The sequence below is a fragment of the Hyla sarda genome, chromosome 4 (assembly GCF_029499605.1).
Source record: "Hyla sarda isolate aHylSar1 chromosome 4, aHylSar1.hap1, whole genome shotgun sequence".
NCBI classification, from domain to species: domain Eukaryota; kingdom Metazoa; phylum Chordata; class Amphibia; order Anura; family Hylidae; genus Hyla; species Hyla sarda.
In genome coordinates, this window is record NC_079192.1 from 392,996,195 (window position 1) to 393,019,234 (window position 23,040).

The 23,040-nt window shown below is 42.9% G+C and overlaps 2 protein-coding genes across 5 annotated transcripts in view; one reads left to right on the forward strand and one right to left on the reverse strand.

Moving 5' to 3' along the window:
• Positions 1-287: 287 nt before the first annotated feature.
• LOC130367113 (protein kinase C delta type-like) lies at positions 288-3,425 on the forward strand. Its single transcript, XM_056569500.1, has 2 exons — positions 288-790; positions 2,064-3,425. Exons 1-2 carry the CDS (start codon positions 580-582, stop codon positions 3,293-3,295), a joined length of 1,443 nt encoding a protein of 480 aa, XP_056425475.1. The 5' UTR covers positions 288-579; the 3' UTR covers positions 3,296-3,425.
• A 7,596-nt stretch (positions 3,426-11,021) lies between these two features.
• LOC130267410 (hepatitis A virus cellular receptor 1 homolog) overlaps positions 11,022-23,040 on the reverse strand; it is a 55,042-nt gene continuing 43,023 nt past the window's right edge. For 3 of the 4 annotated variants that reach the window (XM_056517186.1, XM_056517185.1, XM_056517187.1), the window contains 4 exons: positions 21,433-21,509; positions 20,111-20,216; positions 18,476-18,512; positions 11,022-11,731 (listed from right to left, as the gene is read on the reverse strand). In XM_056517186.1, coding sequence (XP_056373161.1) covers positions 11,653-11,731; positions 18,476-18,512; positions 20,111-20,216; positions 21,433-21,509 — 299 coding nt within the window. In that variant the 3' untranslated portion in view covers positions 11,022-11,652. Of the gene's footprint in view, positions 11,732-18,475; positions 18,513-20,110; positions 20,217-21,432; positions 21,516-23,040 lie in introns of all 4 variants that reach the window. The other variant, XM_056517184.1, reaches the window with a different exon arrangement.

Consider the following 23,040-nt stretch of genomic DNA (forward strand, 5'->3'; position numbering starts at 1 on the left):
TGAGTCTTCAGTAAGAGATAAGTAGCGCCTCAATGTAACGCTGCTCATCTCTGTATGATCATCTGGTACTGACCTTACAATATTACTTACAGACTTGAAATTCCCATTTCTACTCTCATCATATAGGCCTGGTAAAAAGCTGAAACAGTGAAAGTAAATGTAATAAAATAAGATTTGCGCTCATGGTAAATGCTGAATTCTGGACCTTTATAACTGAGATACATTGGTCAGATGTCACTCCAAGGATTGTTACATAGGTGTCTGACTATGAGATTACTGGAAGGGAAATAGACCATAGAAATGTATTACATCTATCTGGTTTACTACATTCATACAGAGGACATGTCCAAGAGTGTCCGTCACAATGTCTGAGGGTTACAGGTAGGCCGCTGTATAGGTGATGACATCGCCGCGGTGTGATGGCTGCATTATGACATCACATGCTTCTTGCCTATATACCCAGGTGCTTGGCCAGAACCTTTACCTTCACATGCTGCAGTCCTGCACTGACACATGTGAGCGCTTCTAGACAGTTTTCGGATTGTTTTAGATATTTATTTTTGCCGTATTTGACGCAAAATGAAAAGACTTAGAGAGGAGGAAGAGGAGGAAAGAGGAGAGGAGAGAGAGGGGAGTGGAGAAGGAAAGGAGGCCAAGAAGGTCAAGAGGGAGAATATTGGACTCACCGCTGTGAGGAGAAGGAAGACCTGGCCCTTATCCTTCATGGGAAGGAACAATGAATGTGACCTCCCAGGACCAAGTAACATTAACCTAATGGACAAGACATCAGGTAAGAGATTCACCAAGTATTAGTCATATTAATCCATATATAGTCAGCCTAGGAATTATGTCCATGCATCAGTCTCTTATATAAGACTTTGTATCCAACATGGAGAAGTTGTATATACTGAATAGTTCAGGTAGGAGGATATAAGGTTAAATTATATATTAGATGATAGGATTTTATATAGAGCGATATAGACATATCAGTCACTACTACAACCAGCAGCCTGGATGTTATTGGTAAGGCTATGAGCAGAACACATTGGGCAGGACTGTCCACCAAATGGACCTATGTGACCGATCACCTACACAGCTGCATACATCTGCCATTGACACCCATTGTATAGGTTTTGTAGGTTTCTTTTGCATATAGTTGTATTCTGCAAAGAGTTCGCCATTCATGTCCTTGAAATAAGCTTCATTAATGAGGATAATAATTCTATATTAGGGAATTGCTGAAATTCTGTACTATACAGTATGTGGGTTACAGGACCAAGACAGGGGGTCAAGCTTGATTTAATTTCAAGAAAAGAAGTCTCAGGCTTCTTTCACACTACTGTTATGTTAGTACATGGCAGTGTGACGGCTGCCGGGAATGCCGGGCAGAATAGAGGGAGGAAAATTACTGCTTGTGCCGTCTTTTTCTCTTGCTATTTATAACGGCGCCCAGCAGCCCCCATAATAGTAAATGGGAGTCCCCAGAACCCGTTGTTTGCTGTTGCTCCCCGTCATGAGAACGGCCGTTAAAGTCAGGAAAAAAAAAAAAAAGAAAGACTTTGACGACCATTCTCATGATGGGGAGCAACAGCAGCGTGTAAGGGGCCTCAGGGGCGATTTGATCACAATGTACAAATATATATATATATATATATATATCATTAGGAGATCACAACGTGTAAAATTTAGTACGACCAAGTTAACAATGGCTACATCTGTAGGTTGAACTTAATGCACTCTTGTCTTTTTTAATCGTGTGAACTATGTAACTAGGTAAATGATAGATCTACCCAGATATATACGCTAATTCTTACCCAATGAGGGAGATTTAGCAAGATTCTAAAGCTGTTCTAGTTACCATAGCAACCAGTCAGAGCTCAGCTTTGTTAAACAGTTCTAGGACTATGAAAGCTCCATTGTGATTGGTTGCTATAGGTAACAAGACCAAGACAGTTTGGATACATGAGGTCCAATGTTTTAATGATGTAAAAAAAAGTTATTGAAAAGCAATAGATTAGACAGAAATACTAAGTAAAAAAATCTTATTTCTCAATCCAAAAAAGGGTCTTGTGACAAGGAGAAGTATAGAGAGGCAAAGGGGGCAGGAGAAGAGGGGGCTAAGAGAAAGAGGATAATAGAGGAGAACTCCCCTTCACGGAAGAAAGTAAAAACATCTGCTGCCGAAACATCTGCTTCTGAAACGTCTGGTCAGGATGTAACATTTACATATGACAATGACAAACCCGGAGCCCCCCAGGAGGAGGCCAGGACAGCCACCATTCCTTTGGGCCTAGACTGCTTCACATTCCATCATAAACTAGGAGAAGGCGCCTTTGGGCAAGTCATATTGGCAAAAGACATTATTCGCCAAGAGCATGTGGCCATTAAAAAAGGTGAAAAACAATATTTCGTGAAATGGAAGGAAGATTTCATAGAGCGGGATATACTCCGCATGACACATGAGTGTCGCTTTCTAATACACGGACTTGCTGCATTTCATAGTCTAAACCATGTATATTATGTCATGGAACTGGCCGGTGGTGGGGACCTTACTGCATTTATCAACAAGCAATTCCCACTAGAGTCAGACACAGTAAGGTTTATAGCAGCAGAACTCGTGTGTGGAATCCAATTCCTCCATGGAAAAAACATAATTCACAGGGACCTTAAACCAGACAATATCCTCATAACATCAGACGGACACGTAAAGATCTCGGATTTTGGACTTTCTATAATAGCACCTTCAGGAAGAGCTAGAGGGGTTTGCGGTACCCCAGCATATACTGCACCAGAAGTCACCAGGTCGAAGAGCTATGGACCAGGGGTTGACTGGTTTTCGTTTGGCGTTATCCTCTACAAAATGGTCACTAAAAGACTCCCTTCTCTTAGGAACACAAAGTTGATATCATACCCAAAATCTCCGGGCCCTGAAACAGCTGATGTCATCAAACGTCTGCTCTGTATAAACCCGAGTGAACGTCTGGGAGTGACCGGGAGGATACAGAAACATCCCTTCTTTTCCAACATCAACTGGAGAGACATAGAAGCCGGACAAGTGACGCCCCCTAAGGTACTGGGGACTATATCTAAGAATACGAAGATCAGAAACACCATCCCTGCTCCCTGTTCTTACTTCCGCATCTTCAATATAAAGGCTGATGACCAAAGCCTTTTTACAGACTTCAGCTTCGTGAGTCCAAAGTGGTCAGAGAACTACCATGTCAACCCAAACCCCCCCATGTATCCAGACACCTGGCTCAAAAGGGTCTTCCCATCCATGTGCACAGTAAGCTGAAGACACCAAAAACATCTCAGGTGTTACTCAGCTTTGTAACACTATAGCACTGACTGTGTATGTGAGACCTGAACTCCGAGAATCTAAAGATTGTCCGTCCTTGTTTATTGCTTGCATCATTAGTATATTAAATATTTAATGCTAAAGCATGACAAATTGTACCTTTTTTGAGTAAACACTTCACAAATATCATAAGGAAAAACAAATAAGTTTAAAGGGGTACTCCAGCCCTGAGACATCTTATTCCCTATCCTTTGGAACCCCCGCAATCTTGTATTCGCCACCCACACCCACCTGTTTGAGCTGCACGCCGCGGTGCCAGCTCACAAACAGCCGGGTGGTGACCACGGGGCCGGAGTATTGTGACGTCACGACTCCGCCCCTGTATGACGTCACCCCCCACCCCCGCTATGCAAGTCTATGGGAGGGGGGTGACGTCACACGGGGATGGAGTTGTGACATCATGATACTCTGGCCCCTTGATCGCCACCCGGCTGTTTGTGAGCTGGCACCACAGCGTGCAGCTCAAACAAGTGGGTGTGGGTGGCGAATACAAGATTGCGGGGGTCCCCAGCGGTGAGACATCTTATGCCCTATTCTTTGGATAGGGGATAAGATGTCTCAGAGCCGGAGTACCCCTTTAATCCTTAGGGGACGCAGGATGGAAATGTATGCCCTTGCCACCTGTTACTTAGTGCACTAGGACGTACATTTAAATCCTGAGCAGCATGCCAACTATGAAGCCAGACTCGGCTCATAGACCATTGGTCCTGGCTGCTATCACCTCTAATGACAGACATTACCTATCATGATGATGTCTGCCATTAACCTTTTAGATACCATGAGCAATACGGATCACAGCATCTAATAAGTTGCGGGGCTTAGATACACTCATTGGACCACCCACAGCTCGATTGCGGGTATCCGACAAGTTAAAATGGTGGCAGAAGGTCCTCTTACCTGCTCCATGCTGCTCTCCAGGATCCATTTGTATGGTTTCCCTTCTGGCAGGCTGCACTAGTGGATCACCGATATCACTGACAATACATAGTACTGACATGTCCCCCGACGTTCCCCAGTAACTGGTATCTGTGAGATTCCCTCCAGGTCACTTTGTGTCCATCTGTTCAGATTATCCCTTTGTTACAGCCGAACAATAAGCATTTGACTCATCCCAAGCACATGGAGTATTGATATGTATGAGTATGAGTGCAGGGTAAGGTCAATGTGTCATCTCCTGATACTGTCAGACCTGGGGGAAGGAACGTGACATGAGAATTTGTATAGCCCAGTATTTGGTGTGATATCATGGGAGTGGTGCTCGAGATTAATAATTAGTCGTCCAGTTCGCCTCCTGTGTTGCGCTTGTTGTGTTACTTGGTTTTGAGGGGTTTGGTTTTGAATGCTAAGTTTGTTGCGGTGCATGTTCCGGGGATGTTGAAATCTGTCACTGACTCTCTTCCTAGTTTGCAGTGGGACAGGTTTTGTGTGCTGGCACAGGATCCCTTGTCCTGAGAGGCTCTGGAGTGCTGTTTGGGGTCAGCATCAGAATTGATCCGTAGATATTTGTGTGGCTGCACCTGGTTTACTTATTCAAAAGGTTTTGCACAATTGGGAATCTTGCTAAGCAGAGTAGACACCTGTGGTGTTATGAGTTGGGGGTGTCTGTTTCGGGTATGAGTTGTTGCATATTGGCACAGGCCTTTTGGTTTACTTCCCATGGATAGCTGGGTTGGGTGGGAGTTGTTTTGTGTGTTGGTAGCGAAGTGTTGGGGTTGTCCTTTTTCTGAGCCCTGCTTTTGTGTTTTACCGATCGGCCTCCCTGCTTGGCATGGATTGTTGGCCACTCCTATGTGCGGTGGGGGCTGTTCGGGCAGATGTGCGATCAGATGGGCGTCAGTTTGATTTCTCTCAGTCCGTCACTGTGCTGCGGGGAATTGGTGTCGGAGGTATTTTGTGGAGCCAGTTTTTGCAGGAGGTCCAGTTTAAGGCCTTGCTAGATCGTCCCCCAAATGTCCTGGTGGTTCAGGTGGGGGTGATGATTTTGGTTTGGGTTCTTCTTGTGAGCTCATTCAGGACATCAAGATGGACCTTCTTTGTTTGTGGTCCACTTTCCCCGGAATAGTTGTGATTTGGTCAGATATGGTTGCAAGATGGGTATGGCAGATGCAGGTCAGTGGTTCGGTTGAACAATGCACGGGAGAAGTTGAACAAAGAGGTGGACCGCTTCATTCATCGTAACGGGGGTATTGTTGTGTGCCATAGGGATTTGGAGGGTGAGCCTGGGGAGTTTTTGGGGCACGAGGGTGTTCATCTGAGAGTGATTGGGTCTGATTTGTGGGCCTTGGCATTGCAGGATGGCATTGAGACAGCCAATATGGTATGGCGGGATGAAAGTTTGCAAGGTTTACCTCACTTTTATCTGTGGCAGATTTAAGGGTCCTTGGCGGTGGTCATTTTTCAAAAGTATTAGTAGTTTGCACAAAATGGATGAGCGTTTTGTCGATGTTACATCTGGAATGGGCCTCCTGGTGGTGCTTCAGGGCCCCAGGAGTTTTGGATGAGAACCAGCACTAAGTTACGTGGGTGTCCTTTGGTCAGGTGGATGCAGCCAAGGGCAAGAGATCAGTTAGTGCCTTGGGTTTTGGTGGAACATAGATATGGTGGAGCCCTGCAGAGACCCTTCTTTTCATTTATGGTCATGTTATGTAAATGTTACTAATGTTATATAAAGTATTTATGGTTATTTATAATGGTGTGAAATAAACGGACCGAGAAGCCCATGTTCTCCAACCTTGGTGTCCTTGTCTTTATGGGGTGAAGGGGCAGTTGGAGTAGTTAGGGGGTGGGGGATATTAGGTTTTAGTTTGGTAATTAAACTGGGGACATATCTAAAATCCCTCCCGTCATGTATTTCATGATGGACAAACTATGGAACATATAAACATAAAAGTAAATTAAATAGGTCTTCATATCAGGGGATCCAGAGGAAAGAGCAAGTCCAGCTGAAGAAAACTCTATAGGCTCAATGTGAATGGGAATCTGATATACAGGTCTGATGCTGGAGGCTTTCCGGGGAGAGAGATATTTATTTACAAGGTCTTTATAAGTGTTGTGCCGAGAACACCTAAAAGTGAGCACATTACCTGCTGCTATATTAACTACACAGCAAAGATAACGCCATATGATGTGCTCTTTTTTGTTCCATTTTTCTCTCTCTCTACATGTCCATATTGATATCAGAGAAAGGCGGATATGGGGTTAATAGAGCCGTCAAATAGATTTTCAAGATTTAGCATTACTCATTGCTCTCTACCTGTACCACATGTACTGTACTGCTCTCTACCTGTACTTCATGTACTATGTTGCCCTCTACTGGTACTACATGTACTGTACTGTTGTCTACCTATACCACATGTACTGTACTGCTCTCTACCTGTACCACATGTACTGTACTGCCCTCTACTGGTACTACATGTACTGGACTGCTGTCTACCTATACCACATGTCCTTTCCTATTCTCTATCTGTACTATATGTACTGTACTGCTCTCTACCTGTACCATATGTACTGTACTGCTCTCTACCTGTACTACATGTACTGTACTGCTGTCTACCTATACCACATGTACTGTATTGCTCTCTACCTGTACTATGTGTACTGTACTGCTCTCTACCTGTACCATATGTACTGTACTGATCTCTACCTGTATTACATGTACTGTACTGCTGTCTACCTATACCACATGTACTGTATTGCTCTCTACCTGTACTACATGTACTGTACTGCTCTCTACATGTACTGTACTACATGTACTTTTCTGCTCTCTACCTGTACTACATGTACTGTACTGCTCTCTACCTGTACTACATGTACTGTACTGCTCTCTAAATGTATTACATGTACTGTACTGCTCTCTATCTGTACTACATGTACTGTACTGCTCTCTATCTGTACTACATGTACTGTACTGCTCTCTATCTATACTACATGTACTGTACTGCTTTCTACTTGTACCACATGTACTGTACTGCTCTCTACCTGTACTACATGTACTGTACTGCTCTCTACCTGTACCACATGTACTGTACTGCTCTCTACTTTTACCACATGTACTGTACTGCCCTCCACTGGTACTACATGTACTGTACTGCTGTCTACCTATACCACATGTCCTTTCCTATTCTCTACCTGTATTATATGTACTGTACTGCTCTTTACCTGTACAATATTTACTGTACTGCTCTATACCTGTACTATATGTACTGTACTGCTGTCTACCTATACCACATGTACTGTATTGCTCTCTACCTGTACTACATGTACTGTACTGCTCTCTACCTGTACTACATCTCTACCTGTATTACATGTACTGTACTGCTCTCTACTTGTACCATATGTACTGTACTGCTCCCTACCTGTACTACATGTACTGTACTGCTCTCTACCTGTACTATATGTACTATACTGCTCCCTACCTGTACTACATGTTCTGTACTGCTCTCTACCTGTATACCATGTACTGTACTGCTCTCTATCTGTACTATATGTACTATACTGCTCCCTACCTGTAGTACATGTACTGTACTGCTCTCTACCTGTATTACATGTACTGTACTGCTCTCTATCTGTACTACAAGTACTGTACTGCTCTCTACCTGTACCATATGTACTGTATTGCTCTCTACCTGTATTACATGTACTGTACTGCTCTCTACCTGTATAACATGTACTGTACTGCTCTCTACAGTGGGGATCAAAAGTTTGGGCACCCCAGGTAAAAATTTGTATTAATGTGCATAAAGAAGCCAAGGAAAGATGGAAAAATCTCCAAAAGGCATCAAATTACAGATTAGACATTCTTATAATATGTAAAAAAAAGTTAGATTTTATTTCCATCATTTACACTTTCAAAATAACAGAAAACCAAAAAATGGCATCTGCAAAAGTTTGGGCACCCTGCAAAGTTAATATCTTCTACTGCCCCCTTTGGCAAGTATGACAGCTTGTAAACACTTTTTGTAGCCAGCCAAGAGTCTTTCAATTCTTGTCTGAGGTATCTTTGCCCATTCTTCCTTACAAAAGTCTTCCAGTTCTTTGAGATTTCTGGGCTGTCTGTCACACACTGTTCTTTTAAGGTCTATCCATAGATTTTCAATTATGTTGAGGTCAGGTGATTGTGAAGGCCATGGCAAAACCTTTAGTTTACGCCTCTTGATGTAATCCCCTCGTGGATTTCGAGGTGTGTTTAGGATCATTATCCATTTGTAGAAGCCATCCTCTCTTTAACTTTAGCTTTTTCACAGATGGCATCAAGTTAGCATCCAAAATTTGCTGCAATTTTATTGAATCCATTTTGCCTTCTACTTGTGAGATGTTCCCTGTGCCACTGGCTGCAATACAACCCCAAAGCATGATTGATCAACCCCCATGCTTAACAGTTGGACAGAGGTTCTTTTCATTAAATTCTGTTCCCCTTCTTCTCCAAACGTACCTTTGCTCATTCCGGCCAAAAAGATCAATTTTAACCTCATTGGTCCACAGAACTTGTTTCCAAAATGCATCAGGCTTGTCTATATGTTAATTTGCAAAGTTCAAATGCTGATTTTTGTGGATGTAGACGAGGTTTTCTTCTGATGACTCTTCCATGAAGACCATATTTGTACAAGTATCTCTTTATAGTGGAATAGTGTACCACAACTCCAGTGTGTGCCAGATCTTTCTGGAGGGATTGTGCAGTCAAAAGTGGGTTTTGAATAGTTTTTCTCACAATCCTGCAAGCTGTTCTATCGGATATTTTTCTTGGTCTTCCAGATCTTGCTTTAACATCCACTCTTCCTGATGACTGCCATTTCTTAATTACATTCCGAACAGAGGATATTGACATCTGAAAACGTTTTTGCTATCTTCTTATAGCCTTCTCCAGCTTTGTGAGCGTCAACTATTTTCAGTTTCACATTTCTAGACAACTGCTTAGAAGAACCCATGGTGCTGATTGTTGGGGCAAGGTCAGATGAGTCTGGGCATTTAAAACCTTTGAGATTGACATCACCTGGTCTTCCCAGATGATGATTGAGAACAATCCATGACACTGGCAGGTCTCAGCTTTGCAAAGGGGGCAGCGCATGCTGTAAATTCTGCAGGAAGCCCAAACTTTTGCAGACGCCATTTTTTTTTGTTTTCTGTTATTTTGAAAGTGTAAATGATGGAAATAAAATCTAACTTTTGTTGACATATAAGAATGTCTAATCTGTAATTTGATGCCTTTTGGAGATTTTTCCATCTTTCCTTGGCTTCTTTATGCACAATAATACAAAGTTTTACCTGGGGTGTCCAAACTCTTGATCCCCACTGTAACTAGTATTGGAGCCTTGTTTACACCACAAGCTGGAAGCAGGGAGGGTTGATCACTTTCATGTGTACTGTGAAAAAAATTCGAATATTCGTAATTGCGAATATTTAGCGCTATATTTGCAATATTTGCGAATTCGCGAATATGCGATATTCGCAATAAATATTCGCATTGCGGATATTTGCGCCCAACACTACTTAGATGTAGGTATGTGGTATGCACTTATGAGGGCAGAAAAATGCGCTACAGTACGCTTAAAAAAGTATTGGAGTAAAACACCAGCCGGTGATTACTTTTACCTGGACTTTCACCGTATCTAGGCCCTTGAGAGTTTAACCGGTACAAAATAGTACACTACTTAAATGTAGGTACGTGGTATGCACTTATGAGGGCAGAAAAATACGCTACAGTACACTTAAATAAGTATTTGTGCACAACACCAGCAGTACACAACGGTGCTGCAGCACACAGTTGCTGTGTACTTAACCCAAAATTGCACTTTCTCTCTCAAAGACTATTAGGAATGGACTTCTGGGTATGTATTATACCGTCTACAGACTAGTATAACCAGCAGAACATTTATTGTGGAACAAAAAACGCTAAAAACACATTTCTCCCTCCTCGCCTAACTACAGCTGAGCCAGCTTGTTCCAATGCATGGAGCAACACACAGCTCTCTGCCCCTCTCTGTAATACAATGCTGTAGAAAGAGACTGACAGGTTAATCGCTGCAGTAAAAATTCTTTTTTGTGCAAAAAGGCACTACTGCTCTCTGTCCACCAGAACTCTGCTGGAAAAAGCTTTTCTGTGTAGCCGGGATATGGCTGCTGATTATATAGGGCTGTGACATCACAGGGGTGACTGGCTGCTGATAGGCTGCATCCTGCATGTGATTCAGGGTCATCCCGCCTACCTTTGTTCCCACCTTCCCAGGATTCCTTGCCCCATGTCCTCACATGTGGATCCATCATTTTAGATGCCCTGGAGCCTGGACCGCACTAAATGGAGTTTAATTAAGCGTTTTGCGCGATAGAAGCGTGGCGATATTCGCATTCGTTGCAAATCAAATTTTTCATGAAATTCGGAACAAATTCAGATTCGTCAGATTCGATTAGCTCATCTCTAATAATTTTATGCTGGAATACTCTTTCATGGTCTATTCACACGTACAGTATTCTGCGCAGATTTGATGCGCAGGATTTTCTGCTGCAGATTTCAATGTGAACTAAATGACTGAACACAGCTTGAAATCCTGCGCATCAAATCTGCACAGAATACTGTACGTATGAATAGACCCTCCAGCAGATCCAAGCTATTAGCAAAGTACCTATCCACTTACAAGGAGATGGTTGGACACATGGACAATGCCTTTTTTATTCAAAGGGAACTTTTACAGTAACATGATTACACAGTGTTATGCGACTAGGACTCAGCAACAAGTGCTTAAATTCCCTGCTGCGCCACCACAGGACAAATGGAGTATTGCACAGTGCCTATTGAAATCAGTTGTGATGGGTCCTCCAAAGCTAGAGACACTCACTATTGTATTCTATGCTACTAATGCTGCACCCCACAACCTAGATGAATGTGGAACAGAGATGAGATGAAGATAATGCATGACAAAGTGTAATATTTATTTATATTATAATATACATATGTATGACTGCCACCTGAAGTTCTTCTTGCATAAATGCACTTCCCAAATCAAATAACGGTCCAGCTAGTTATTCCGTAGCCACGATAGTGAATCTATGCCCCCTGACCATCAGGGACTGTGTGTGGCAGAGCAGGATTCAGCAGAATGATGGCTGTCTATGAGTTTAATCTTGACCCCCTGCTGTGTAGACAGTGGAACTGCAGGCACTTGTTAGATATGACAGGGCGGTACACGCTGCTGGGTTCCCGGGACAGACAGCGATGTGTATACCAGTAGCTTTGTAAAAAATGCTATGTACAGATGTCCTATAATAATCATTGTGTCCACATATATATCGATTCAGGATAATTAACTTATTGTATAAATATTTTGTTCAGTTTGATCCTCTGTTCTTTCCAGTCCCTCCAGGGATATGATGGGCAAACACCTGAAAAACACACATTGAATCAGTTATATGGGTTGTATACATATTGATCAATACCTTAACCCCTTAAGGACCCAGCCCATTTTCACCTTAAGGACCGGGCCATTTTTTGCACATCTGACCACTGTCACTTTAAGCATTAACCCCTTCCCGACCTATGACATACCTGTACGTCATGGGTGGCAAGGTGTTCCCGACCCATGACATACAGGTATGTCATGAACATTTTTGCCGCTACTCACAGCATCCCGCAGCGCCCGGTAAGATGGTGGTTATCACTGATAGCCAGCCATCTTACCATGCGACCACGGGGGGTTTCATCCCCCCCCCCCCCCCAGCGATTGCTGCTATCAGCTGGTCAAATCTGACTAGCTGATAGCAGCGTTTTGCTATAAAAATACTTAGCAGCGCGGTGTGTGAGTCCCGATCACGGGGATCGGGACACACACCGCTCTGCTAAGTGTCCCTGACCCATCCCCCGGCGTCACTTACCCGTCCGAGCGGCGTCCAGAGTGGTCCCGGTGCGAGCGGCGTCCTCCATGCGGTCCCGGCGGCGCTGCGTCCCGGAGGTGAGTTTCCGGCAGCAGTGCGGCATCTTCATTGGCAGCAGTGAGATCGCCGTAAAGCGATCTCACTGCTGCCTCTGGGAGTTTCAAAACTGCAACTCCCAGCATGCCCAGACAGCCTTTGGTTTTCTGGTCATGCTGGGAGTTGTAGTTTTGCAACATCTGGAGGTCCACAGTTTAAAGACCACTGTATAATGGTCTCCAATCTGTGCTCTTCCAGATGTTGCAAAACTACAAATCTCAGCATGCTCAGTCTGTCCAGGCATGCTGGGAGTTGTAGTTCTCTAACATCTGGAAGAGCACAGATTGGAGACCATTATACAGTGGTCTCCAAACTGTGGACCTCCAGATGTTGCAAAACTACAACTCCCAGCATGCCCAGACTGCCCAAGCATGCTGGAAGTTGTAGTTCGGCAACATATGATCCTTCAGATATTGCCGAACTACAACTTCCAGCATGCCTGGGCAGTCTGGGCATGCTGGGAGTTGTAGTTTTGCAACAACTGGAGGCACACTATTTGGGAAACATTGTCCGTTTCCTACCTCAGTGCCTCCAGCTGTTGCAATTGTTGCAAAACTATAACTCGCAGCATGCACTTACAGACCATGCATGCTGGAAGTTGTAGTTTGCAACAGCTGGAGGCACACTGGTTTGGAAACACTAAGTTTGGTTGCAAAACACTTGAAAGTTTATTACTTAACTTAGTGTTTCCAAACCAGTGTTCCTCCAGCTGTTGCAAAACTACAACTCCCAGCATGCACGGACAGCCAAAGGGCATGCTCGGAGTTTGCAACAGCTGGATGTTTGCCCCCTCCCCCCAATGTGAATGTACAGGGTACACTCAAATGGGCGGAGGTTTACAGTGAGTGCTGCAAGTTTGAGATGGCGCAAATGTTGCGCTGCAGCTCAAACTTCCAGCGGCAAACTTGCTGTGAACCTCTGCCCATGTGACTGTACCCTAAAAACACTACACTACACTAACACTAACCTAAAATAAAAAGTAAAAAACACTACATATACACATATCCCTACACAGCCCCCCCTCCCCAAAAAAAATGAAAAACGTCTGGTACGCTACTGTTTCCAAAACGGAGCCTCCAGCTGTTGCAAAATAATAACTCCCAGTATTGCCGGACAGCCATTGACTGTCCAGGCATGCTGGGAGTTTTGCAACAGCTGGAGGCACCCTGTTTGGGAATCATTGGCATAGAATACCCCTATGTCCACCCCTATGCAAATCCCTAATTCAGGCCTCAAATGCGCATGGCGCTCTCTCACTTTGGAGCCCTGTCGTATTTCAGGGCAACAGTTTTGGGACACATATGGGGTATCGCCGTACTCGGGAGAAATTGCCTTACAAATTTTGGGGGGCTTTTTCTTCTTTAACCCCTTATGAAAAGGTGAAGTTGGGGTCTACACCAGCATGTTAGTGTAAAAAAATAAATTTTTACACTGACATGCTGGTGTTGCCCTATACTTTTCATTTTCACAAGAGGTAAAAGGGAAAAAAGACCCTCTAAATTTGTAATGCAATTTCTCCCGAGTACGGAGATACCCCATATGTGGGCGCAAAGTGCTCTGGGGGTGCACAACAAGGCCCAGAAGGGAGAGTGCACCATGTACATTTGAGGTGATTTGCACAGGGGTGGCTGATTGTTACAGCGGTTCTGACAAACGCAAAACAATAAATATTGATATGTGACCCCATTTTGGAAACTACACCCCTCACGGAATGTAATAAGGGGTGCAGTGAGAATTTACACCCCACTGGTGTATGACAGATTTTTGGAACAGTGGTCTGTGAAAATGAAAAATACAATTTTTGATTTGCACAGTCCACTGTTTCAAATATCTGTCAAACGCCAGTGGGGTGTAAATGCTCACTGCACCCCTTATTAAATTCCATGAGGGGTATAGTTTCCAAAATGGGGTCACATGTGGGGGGGTTCACTGTTCTGGCACCATAGGGGCTTCCTAAATGGGACATGCCCCCCAAAAACCCTTTCAGAAAAACTCACTCTCCAAAATCCCATTGTCTCTCCTTCCCTTCTGAGCCCTCTACTGCGCCCGCCGAACACTTTACATACGCATATGAGGTATTTCCTTACTCGAGAGAAATTGGGTTACAAATTTTAGGGTGATTTCTCTCCTTTTACCCCTTGTAAAAATTCAAAAATTGGGTCTACAAGAAAATGCGAGTGTAAAAAATGAAGATTTAGAATTTTCTCCTTCACTTTGCTGCTATTCCTGTGAAACACCTAAAGGGTTAAAACACTTGCTGAATGTCATTTTGAATACTTTGGGGGATGCAGTTTTTATAATGGGGTCATTTATGGGGTATTTCTAATATGAAGACCCTTAAAATCCACTTCCAACCGGAACTGGGCCCTGAAAAATTACGATTTTGAAAATCTTGAGAAAAATTGGAAAATTGCTGCGGAACTTTGAAGCCCTCTGGTGTCTTCCAAAAGTAAAAACTTGTCAATTTTTTTTATGCAAACACAAAGTAGACATATTGTATATGTGAATCAATATGTAATTTATTTGGAATATCCATTTTCCTTTCAAGCAGAGACTTTCAAAGTTAGAAAAATGCAAAATTTTCTAAATTTTCATGAAATTTTTTGATTTTTTACCAAGAAAGGATACAAATATCAGTGAAATTTTACCAATAACATAAAGTAGAATATGTCACGAAAAAACAATCTCGGAATCAGAATGATAAGTAAAAGCATCCCAGAGTTATTAATGTTTAAAGTGACAGTGGTCAGATTTTCAAAAAATGCCCAGGTCATGAAGGTGAAAATGGGCTGGGTTATGAAGGGGTTAAAGGGGTATTCCAGGAAAAAACTTTTTTTATATATATCAACTGGCTCCAGAAAGTTAAACAGATTTGTAAATTACTTCTATTAAAAAAATCTTAATCCTTTCAGTACTTATGAGCTTCTGAAGTTAAGGTTGTTCTTTTCTGTCTAAATCCTCTCTGATGACACCTGTCTCTGGAAACGCCCAGTTTAAAAGCAAATCCCCATAGCAAACCTCTTCTAAACTGTGCGTTTCCCGAGACACGGGTCATCAGAGAGGATTTAGACAGAAAAGAACAACTTTAACTTCAGAAGCTCATAAGTACTGAAAGGATTAAGATTTTTTTAATAGAAGTAATTTACAAATCTGTTAACTTTCTGGAGCCAGTTGAGATATATATATATATATATATATATATATATATATATATAAAAAATTTCCTGGAATACCCCTTTAATAACTCTGGGATGCTTTTACTTTTCATTCTGATTCCGAGAATATCTTTTCATGACATATTCTACTTCATGTTAGTGGTAAAATTTTGTCGATACTTGTATAATTTCTTGGTGAAAACTTTGAAGCTCTCTGCTTATAAGGAAAATGGATATCCCAAATAAATTATATATTGATTCACATATACAATATGTCTACTTTATGTTTGCATTTTACTTTTGGAAGACATCAGAGGGCTTCAAAGTTCAGCAGCAATTTTCCACAACATTTTCAAAATCGAAATTTTTCAGGGACCAGTTCAGTTTTGAAGTTGATCTGAAGGGCCTTCATATTAGAATGACCCCATAAATGACCCCATTATAAAAACTGCACCCCTCAAAGTATTTTAAATGACATTAAAACCTTTGTTAACCCTTTAGGTGTTTCACAGGAATAGCAGCAAATTGAAGGAGGAAATTCTAAATCTAAATTTTTTACACTCGCATGTTCTTGTAGACCCGGATTTTGAATTTTTACAAGGGGTAAAAGGAGAGAAATCTTCCTAAAATTTGTAACCCAATTTCTCTCAAGTAAGGAAATACCTCATATGTGAATATAAAGTGCTCGGTGGGTACACTAGAGGGCTCAGAAGGGAAGGAGCGACAATGGGATTTTGGAGGGTGAGTTTTCCTGAAATGGTTTTTGGGGGACATTTAAGAAGCCCCTATGGTGCCAGAACAGCAAACAAAAAAAACAAAAAAAACACATAGCATACTATTTTGGAAACTACACCCCTCAAGGAACATAACAAGGGGTCCAGTGAGCCTTAACACCCCACAGGAGTTTGACAACTTTTCGTTAAAGTTGGATGTGTAAATGAATTTTTTTCCACTAAAATGCTGGTTTTCACCCAAATTAAAAAATTTTACAAGGGGAAATAGGAGAAAATGCCCCTCAAAATTTGGAACCCCATCTCTTCTGAGTATGGAAATACCCCATGTGTGGATGTCAAGTGCACTGCGGACACACTACAATGCTCAGAAGAGAAGGAGTCACATTTGGCTTTGGGAAAACAAATTTTGCTGAAATGGTTTTTGGGGGGCATGTCACATTTAGGAAGCCCCTGTGGTGCCATAACAGCAAGAAAAAAAATAAAACACATGGCATACTATTTTGGAAACTACACCCACCCCTCAAGGAACGTAGCAAAGGGTACAGTGAGCCTTAACACCCCACAGGTGTTTGACAAATTTCCGCTAAAGTTGGACGTGAAAATGAAAAATGAGATATTTTTCACTAAAATGATGGTGTTACCCCAAATTTTTCATTTTCACAAGGGGTAATAGGAGCAAAAGCCTCCCAAAATTTGTAACCCAATTTTGTCTGAGTATGGAAATACTCCATATGTGGATGTAAAGTGCTCTGCAGGCGAACTACAATGCTCAGAAGAGAATGAGCGCCATTAAACTTTTGGAGAGAGAATTTGATTGGAATAGAAGTCAGGGTCCATGTGCGTTTACAAAGCCCTCCCCCGTGGTGCCAGAACAGTGGACCCCCCGCACATGTGACCCCATTTTGGAAACTACACCCTCACAGAATGTAATAAGGGGTGCATTTTGAGCATGACAACATTTTATTTTTCATTTTCACGGACCACTGTTCCAAAAATCTGTCAGACACCTGTGGGGTGTAAATGGTCACTGTACCCCTTATTAAATTCTGTGAGGAGTGTAGTTTCCAAAATGGGGTCACATGAGGGGGGGCTCCATTGTTCTGTCACTATGGGGGCTTTGTAAACACACAAGGCCTTCAATTTCGGACACATTCTCTCTCGAAAATCCCAATGGCGCTCCTTCTCTTCTGAGCATTGTAGTGCGCCTGCAGAGCACTTTACATCCACATATGGGGTATGTTCTTACTCAGAAGAAATGGGGTTACAAATTTTGGGGGCTATCTTCCTATTCTCCCTTGTGAAAATGAAAAATTTAGGGTAACACCAGCATTTTTGTGAAATAATTTTTTTTTTTCATTATCACCTCCAACAAAAATTTGTGAAACACCTGTGGGGTGTTAAGGCTCACTATTCCCACTGTTACATTCTGTGAGGGGTGTAGTTTCTAAAATGGGGTCACATGTGGGTATTTAATGTTTTGCGTTTATGTCAGAACCGCTGTAAAATCAGCCACTCCTTTGCAAATTACGAATTTAGACCTCAACTGTGCCTTGTTGTGGGCCCGCAGATCACTTTACACCCACATATGGGGTATTTCCGTACTCTAATTGCGTTACAAATTTTGGGGGTCTTTTTTTCCTCTTTCTGCTTGTGAAAATTTAAAGTATGGGGCAACACCAGCATATTAGTGTAAAAAAATGGAACATGTTAGTGTAAAAAGACGTCACGAGTGGGGTGTGACCGTAATGTCACGACACTCCGGCGCTGCACCCAACGCTCTAAACGAACGCTTGGAGCAGCAGGGAGAGCTTCTGGGGATGCTGCTGGAGACCCCAACAATCAGACATCTTATTTCCTATTCTTTTTTCTCCTGCTCTGGACAGTTCCTAAAATGGACAGCAGAGGTCAGCAAAGTGCACTGTGGTCGTGACAGAAGATAAATCCAAAAAGAAAAGCATTTCCCCTGTAGTATACAGCCCTAAAAATGACAATACCTTTGGATAGGGGATAAGATGTCTAGGGGCGGAGTACCCCTTCAAAGCAATGGTCTCCAAACTACGGACCTCCAGCTGTTGCAAAACTACAACTCCCAGCATGCTTGGACAGCCGGATTGTGGCAAAAATTTGGCTATTTTTGTTGTAAAATAGCAACATTTTGCTGCATACTTGCCCAAATCACAACAGATTCACAGAAAAAAATGCATCTAAAAATAAAAACCACAGAAAAACCACACTTTGTGAACACAACCTTAAACTGGTTTATTACTGACCTCGTTGAGTCTTTAGTTTTCCTTATGCAATGTCGGTCTGTAAAGGAAAAAAAAATAGGGGTTTATTATTGTACGTCCTGCTGTACTTTTAAATCAACTGGTGCCAGAAAGTTAAACAGATTTGTAAATTACTTCTATTAAAAAATCTTAATCCTTCCAGTACTTTTTATGGTCTGTATACTACAGAGGAAATGCTTTTCTTTTTGGATTTCTCTTCTGTCACGACCACAGTGCTCTCTGCTGACCTCTGCTGTCAATTTTAGGAACTGTCCAAAGCAGCATATGTTTGCTATGGGGATTTTCTCCTGCTCTGGACAGTTCCTAAAATGGACAGCAGAGGTCATCAGAGAGCACTGTGCTCTTGACAGAAGAGAAATCCAAAAAGAAAAGCATTTCCTCTGTAGTATAGAGCCCCCAAAAAGTACAATACTATAAAGTACTATAAAAAGATTTTTCAATAGAAGTAATTTACAAATCTGTTAACTTTCTGGCACCAGTTGATTAAAAAAAAAAAATAAATAAATAAAGGTTTCCACGGAAGTACCCCTTTAAACAGTTAAATGATGGACATTGGAGCCATCTCCGATGTCTGTCATTATGGGCAGATGTCTGCTTCAACCAGTTACGGGCATCTGCCGTTTATGGCACGGACCCGACTCCCAAGCCCACATCGTACTCCCGTGGATGTACGTCATGGGTCGTGAAGGGGTTAAATGGGCACTGTCACTTAAAAAAAACTTTTGACATGTTGTAGAGACAAGTCAAATGTTTTGATCGGTTGGGGTCTGAGTGTTCATTACCAGACCAAACCCTAGAGTAGCGTTCAGATCGGTTGGTGTCTGAACACTCCGCCACCCCGATTGATCAAAGCTTTTTTAAAGTAAAATGTACACTTTACATTTCTTTCATCTGCCATCAATGACATCTCAGATCATCAGTTATTCTCAGGTTATCTCCTCCCAGTCTTTTACTTCCACCAAGTGCATATTGCAGTCGTGTGCTGGAAACAATCAGATTTACTGTATAATCAAACGTCAGGATTTTGTTCAGTATGATGGCCTTAGGATCAATATGTGATCAGTAGGGGTCCGATGGGCAGTTCCCTGCCGATCTACTGTTTGCCAGAGCCGCAACACCGGCATACAGAGAAAACAGAGCTGGAAGCAGACAGCTCCATGTAGTGGCTGTGCTAGGTAACTGCAGTTCAGCTGCCATTCACACTCACCGATCAGATATTGTTGGCACATCCTGTTGCTTTTGGCTCTGTTGTTGTATATGCTGGCATTTTGACAGCTGTTCGGTAGGGGGTGCCGGGTGCTGGACCCTACTGATCAGATATTAATGGCCTATTCTGAGGCGGCCTGCTTTCTCCTTTGTTGTATGTGTAAGCAGGTGGGTCGCCTCTGGCAAACAGGTCATTCCTAGGTGTCGGGCCCCACTGATCAGACATTGATGGCCTATCCTAAGTCCGGCCTGCTTTCGATTTTGTTGCTTGGGGATTGGAAGTTTCGACAGCTGATCGATAGGGGGTGCCGGGTGACGGACCCTACTGTTAGGTATTGATGGCCCAGGAAACCCTTATAAAGAAACATTCAAATATTTGTTTCTGCCAAAGTAGCTATAACAGTAACTTACAACGAAATATTAGTGCAGCCGCCGAAATCAGGGCAATGCTTAAGATGACAACACTCGCGATAATATGAGGAAGTTTGTTGTCTTCGTTTTTTTCTGTTTCGATGTTCTGCGGGAAGACAAGAGACATTTGTTATCAGGTGAAATAATGGTACAAACATCAGTTTTCTCTACATATTCCGCATGTTTTTACCCTTACGGCCGTAACTCCTGGCCCTACACTGGGTCTGATGTCCTAAACTAAGGGAAATATGCTTTGTATCACACTAGTGTGGACCCACATCCTTGTCTTTGTATGTCACAGTGTACAGAAAAGTAGCTTAAAGGGGTACTCCGCCCTTAGACATAGTATTTCCTATCAAAAGGAGAGGGGCTAAGATGTCTGATTGTGAGGGGTACGGCCACTGAGACCCCCCGCAATCTTTGGGATGTCACCCCGGCGTTCTGAACATTTATGTTCAGAACGACGGTTTCGGGTGAACATGATGTCAAGCCATGCCCCCTCCATTCATGTCTATGGGAGAGGGCGTGACGGCCGCCACGCCCCCTCCCATAGACATGAATGGAGGGGGCACGGCATGACGTCACTACTTTGGTCGGTGTTCTGAAAATAAATGTTCAGAACGTTGAGGTGCAATATGGAAGCACAAGGGATGCCCATCTACAGTAATGGGGTCTAAATGGGCCTAACCTTAATATAGGAGTACAAGGGGTTATTAACTCCAGTATAGGGGCACAAGGGGCATAACTATGTCATAGGGGGGATTTATTACAATATGGGAGTACAAGGGAGGCCTAACTACTGTAGGGGTTCACAAGGGGGTCTAACTGCAATATGGGTGGAAAATGGTGCCCTGACTAAAATGGGGGGAGGGGGCACAAGAGACCTAGCTAAAATATGGAAGCCCAACTACAGTAATGGGACACAATGGGCCTAACCTTAATATAGGAGTACAAGGGGTTACTAACTCCAGTATCGGGGCACAAAAGACCTATCTAAAATATGAGAGTACAAGGGGGTACTAACTACAGTATAGGGCCACAAGGGGCATAACTATGTCATGGGGGATATATGGAGGCCTTATTACAATATGGGAATACAAGGGAGGCCTAACTACTGTAGGGGTGCACAAGGGGGTCTAACTGCAATATGGGTGGACAATGAGGCCCTGACTAAAATGGGGGGAGGGAGGTACAAGGCATTAAGAATTAAGTATCTGTGATATATCCTCTAGCAACAAGTGATGATCAGTGATATTTAATAATCCAGCATCTATAATGTTAAGTTAAAGGAATTTTCTTCTAGACAGTCACCCAAATTATACCTGACTTTCTGTCCGCGGAGTGGTCAGAGCAGGGTCAGCCGAGGTCGCCTTTGGGCTTATATAAGAGGGGTCAAGGTCTGTGGCTAAAAAAAAGTTGTTAGAGATACATAGGAAGCAAACAGAGAAAATGTACAGTACTACTATTTAAAGGGTCACTCTCATTAAAATTACATTTTGCCATTTCTAATATACTTTGTTTTAAAAAAAAAAGTTTTCTATGTTTTATTTGTGCTTAAAAAAGCTCAAGAGCACATTTTCCCCATCTTATACACAGACTTAGGACCGAGGTCCAAACACAGGAAGTGCAGCCTACAGTGCTGAGGGGGGGGGGGGGGGGGGTCCAGCCTCATCCAATCATAGCTCCTCTCACACTTAACTGCCATATGCTGTTGGTTGGACACACACCCCTCAGCACTCCAGGCTGCACTTCCTGTGTTTGGACCTCGGTTTGGACATTTTTGGTTTAATGAGAGCACCCATTTAATAGTAACGTCCGAAATTCTGTGCTTATTATTATTATAATACATCTTATAAGTTATACTCCAGTATTTGTTGCGAATAGCAGGAATCATTCTTCTGTCTCAAATCTGATTTATTGGATCAGCTGACCATGACTGTTTAGAGTAGAATTCCTGAATGGTAAGACTAGCTTTAAAGATCCCTGGCTTGTGCAGTATGGTGCGAATTATAATGTATGCTCTGTGTGCTTTTTTTTTTTATAGGTTTCCTTGTATTTCTCAAGAAGCATTTCTAGACTAATTTGGTTGCTAGTCTGTCCTGTGGGTTCTAGTTTATTTTTGTATCGTTCTTAGTAATAGTTCTTGTATAGTTCTTGTATTAGTTTCTGTTGTGGTTACTTCTAGTTTTGTTTTTGTTGCATTAGTTCTCAGCCTTTGGTTTTAGGGTCCTAGTGCCCGCTTCCTTTGCTTCTTGTTCTGCTAGGGTAAATACAGTGATACCTCAACTTACAAGGGCCTCAGGTCACAATATTTTAATTCGAGTAGAATACAGACATAGCGCACATCTACAATCTTGTATAATGATCTGATTGCTTCTCAGCACAATATCAAAAACTAACAGGTTGTTAGTATACATTTTTGATCAAAAAGTACAAGCCCACTCGCCACGTCAAGGCCACCTATTCAGAGTGGGTCCCTAACGTCCCTAGCATAAAATGGCGTAGCACCGCGCGGCGACCACCACCGCCGCGACACCAGTGCCCACTGGGGGGGGGGGGGGGGGGAGCGACCCACTGGCAGAGCGGCCCCAATGCCTCTCAAACCAGTCTATGGGCCGCACCCGCCCGCAGACACAGCGCCACGGCAGCAACGGACGCCGCCCCGCACCACACCAGTGTGAACAAGGTGTAAAGGCTCACTTACCTTGCTCTCCCAGTCAGACTGGGAGGCTGCTAGGAGTGAAATGGCCCTAGTGTGGCTAATTACCACCTATATAGGTTTGGGCTAAGGTTATTGTGATATTGTGATTTCTATCCTTTCTTTTTTTTTCTTTTTGAACATGTGCTGCACCCTTCCCCACCCCCTCAGCCCAAACTTATATAGGTGGTAATTAGCCACACTAGGGCCATTTCACTCCTAGCAGCCTCCC

What these genes read in the sequence shown, in the direction of transcription:
- LOC130367113 (XM_056569500.1), top strand. Translation starts at nt 580, where the DNA reads ATGAAAAGACTTAGAGAGGAGGAAGAGGAGGAAAGAGGAGAGGAGAGA. An exon ending in CCTAATGGACAAGACATCAG is followed by an intron (nt 791 to 2,063) that starts GTAAGAGATTCA and finishes AATCCAAAAAAG; the next exon opens with GGTCTTGTGACAAGGAGAAG.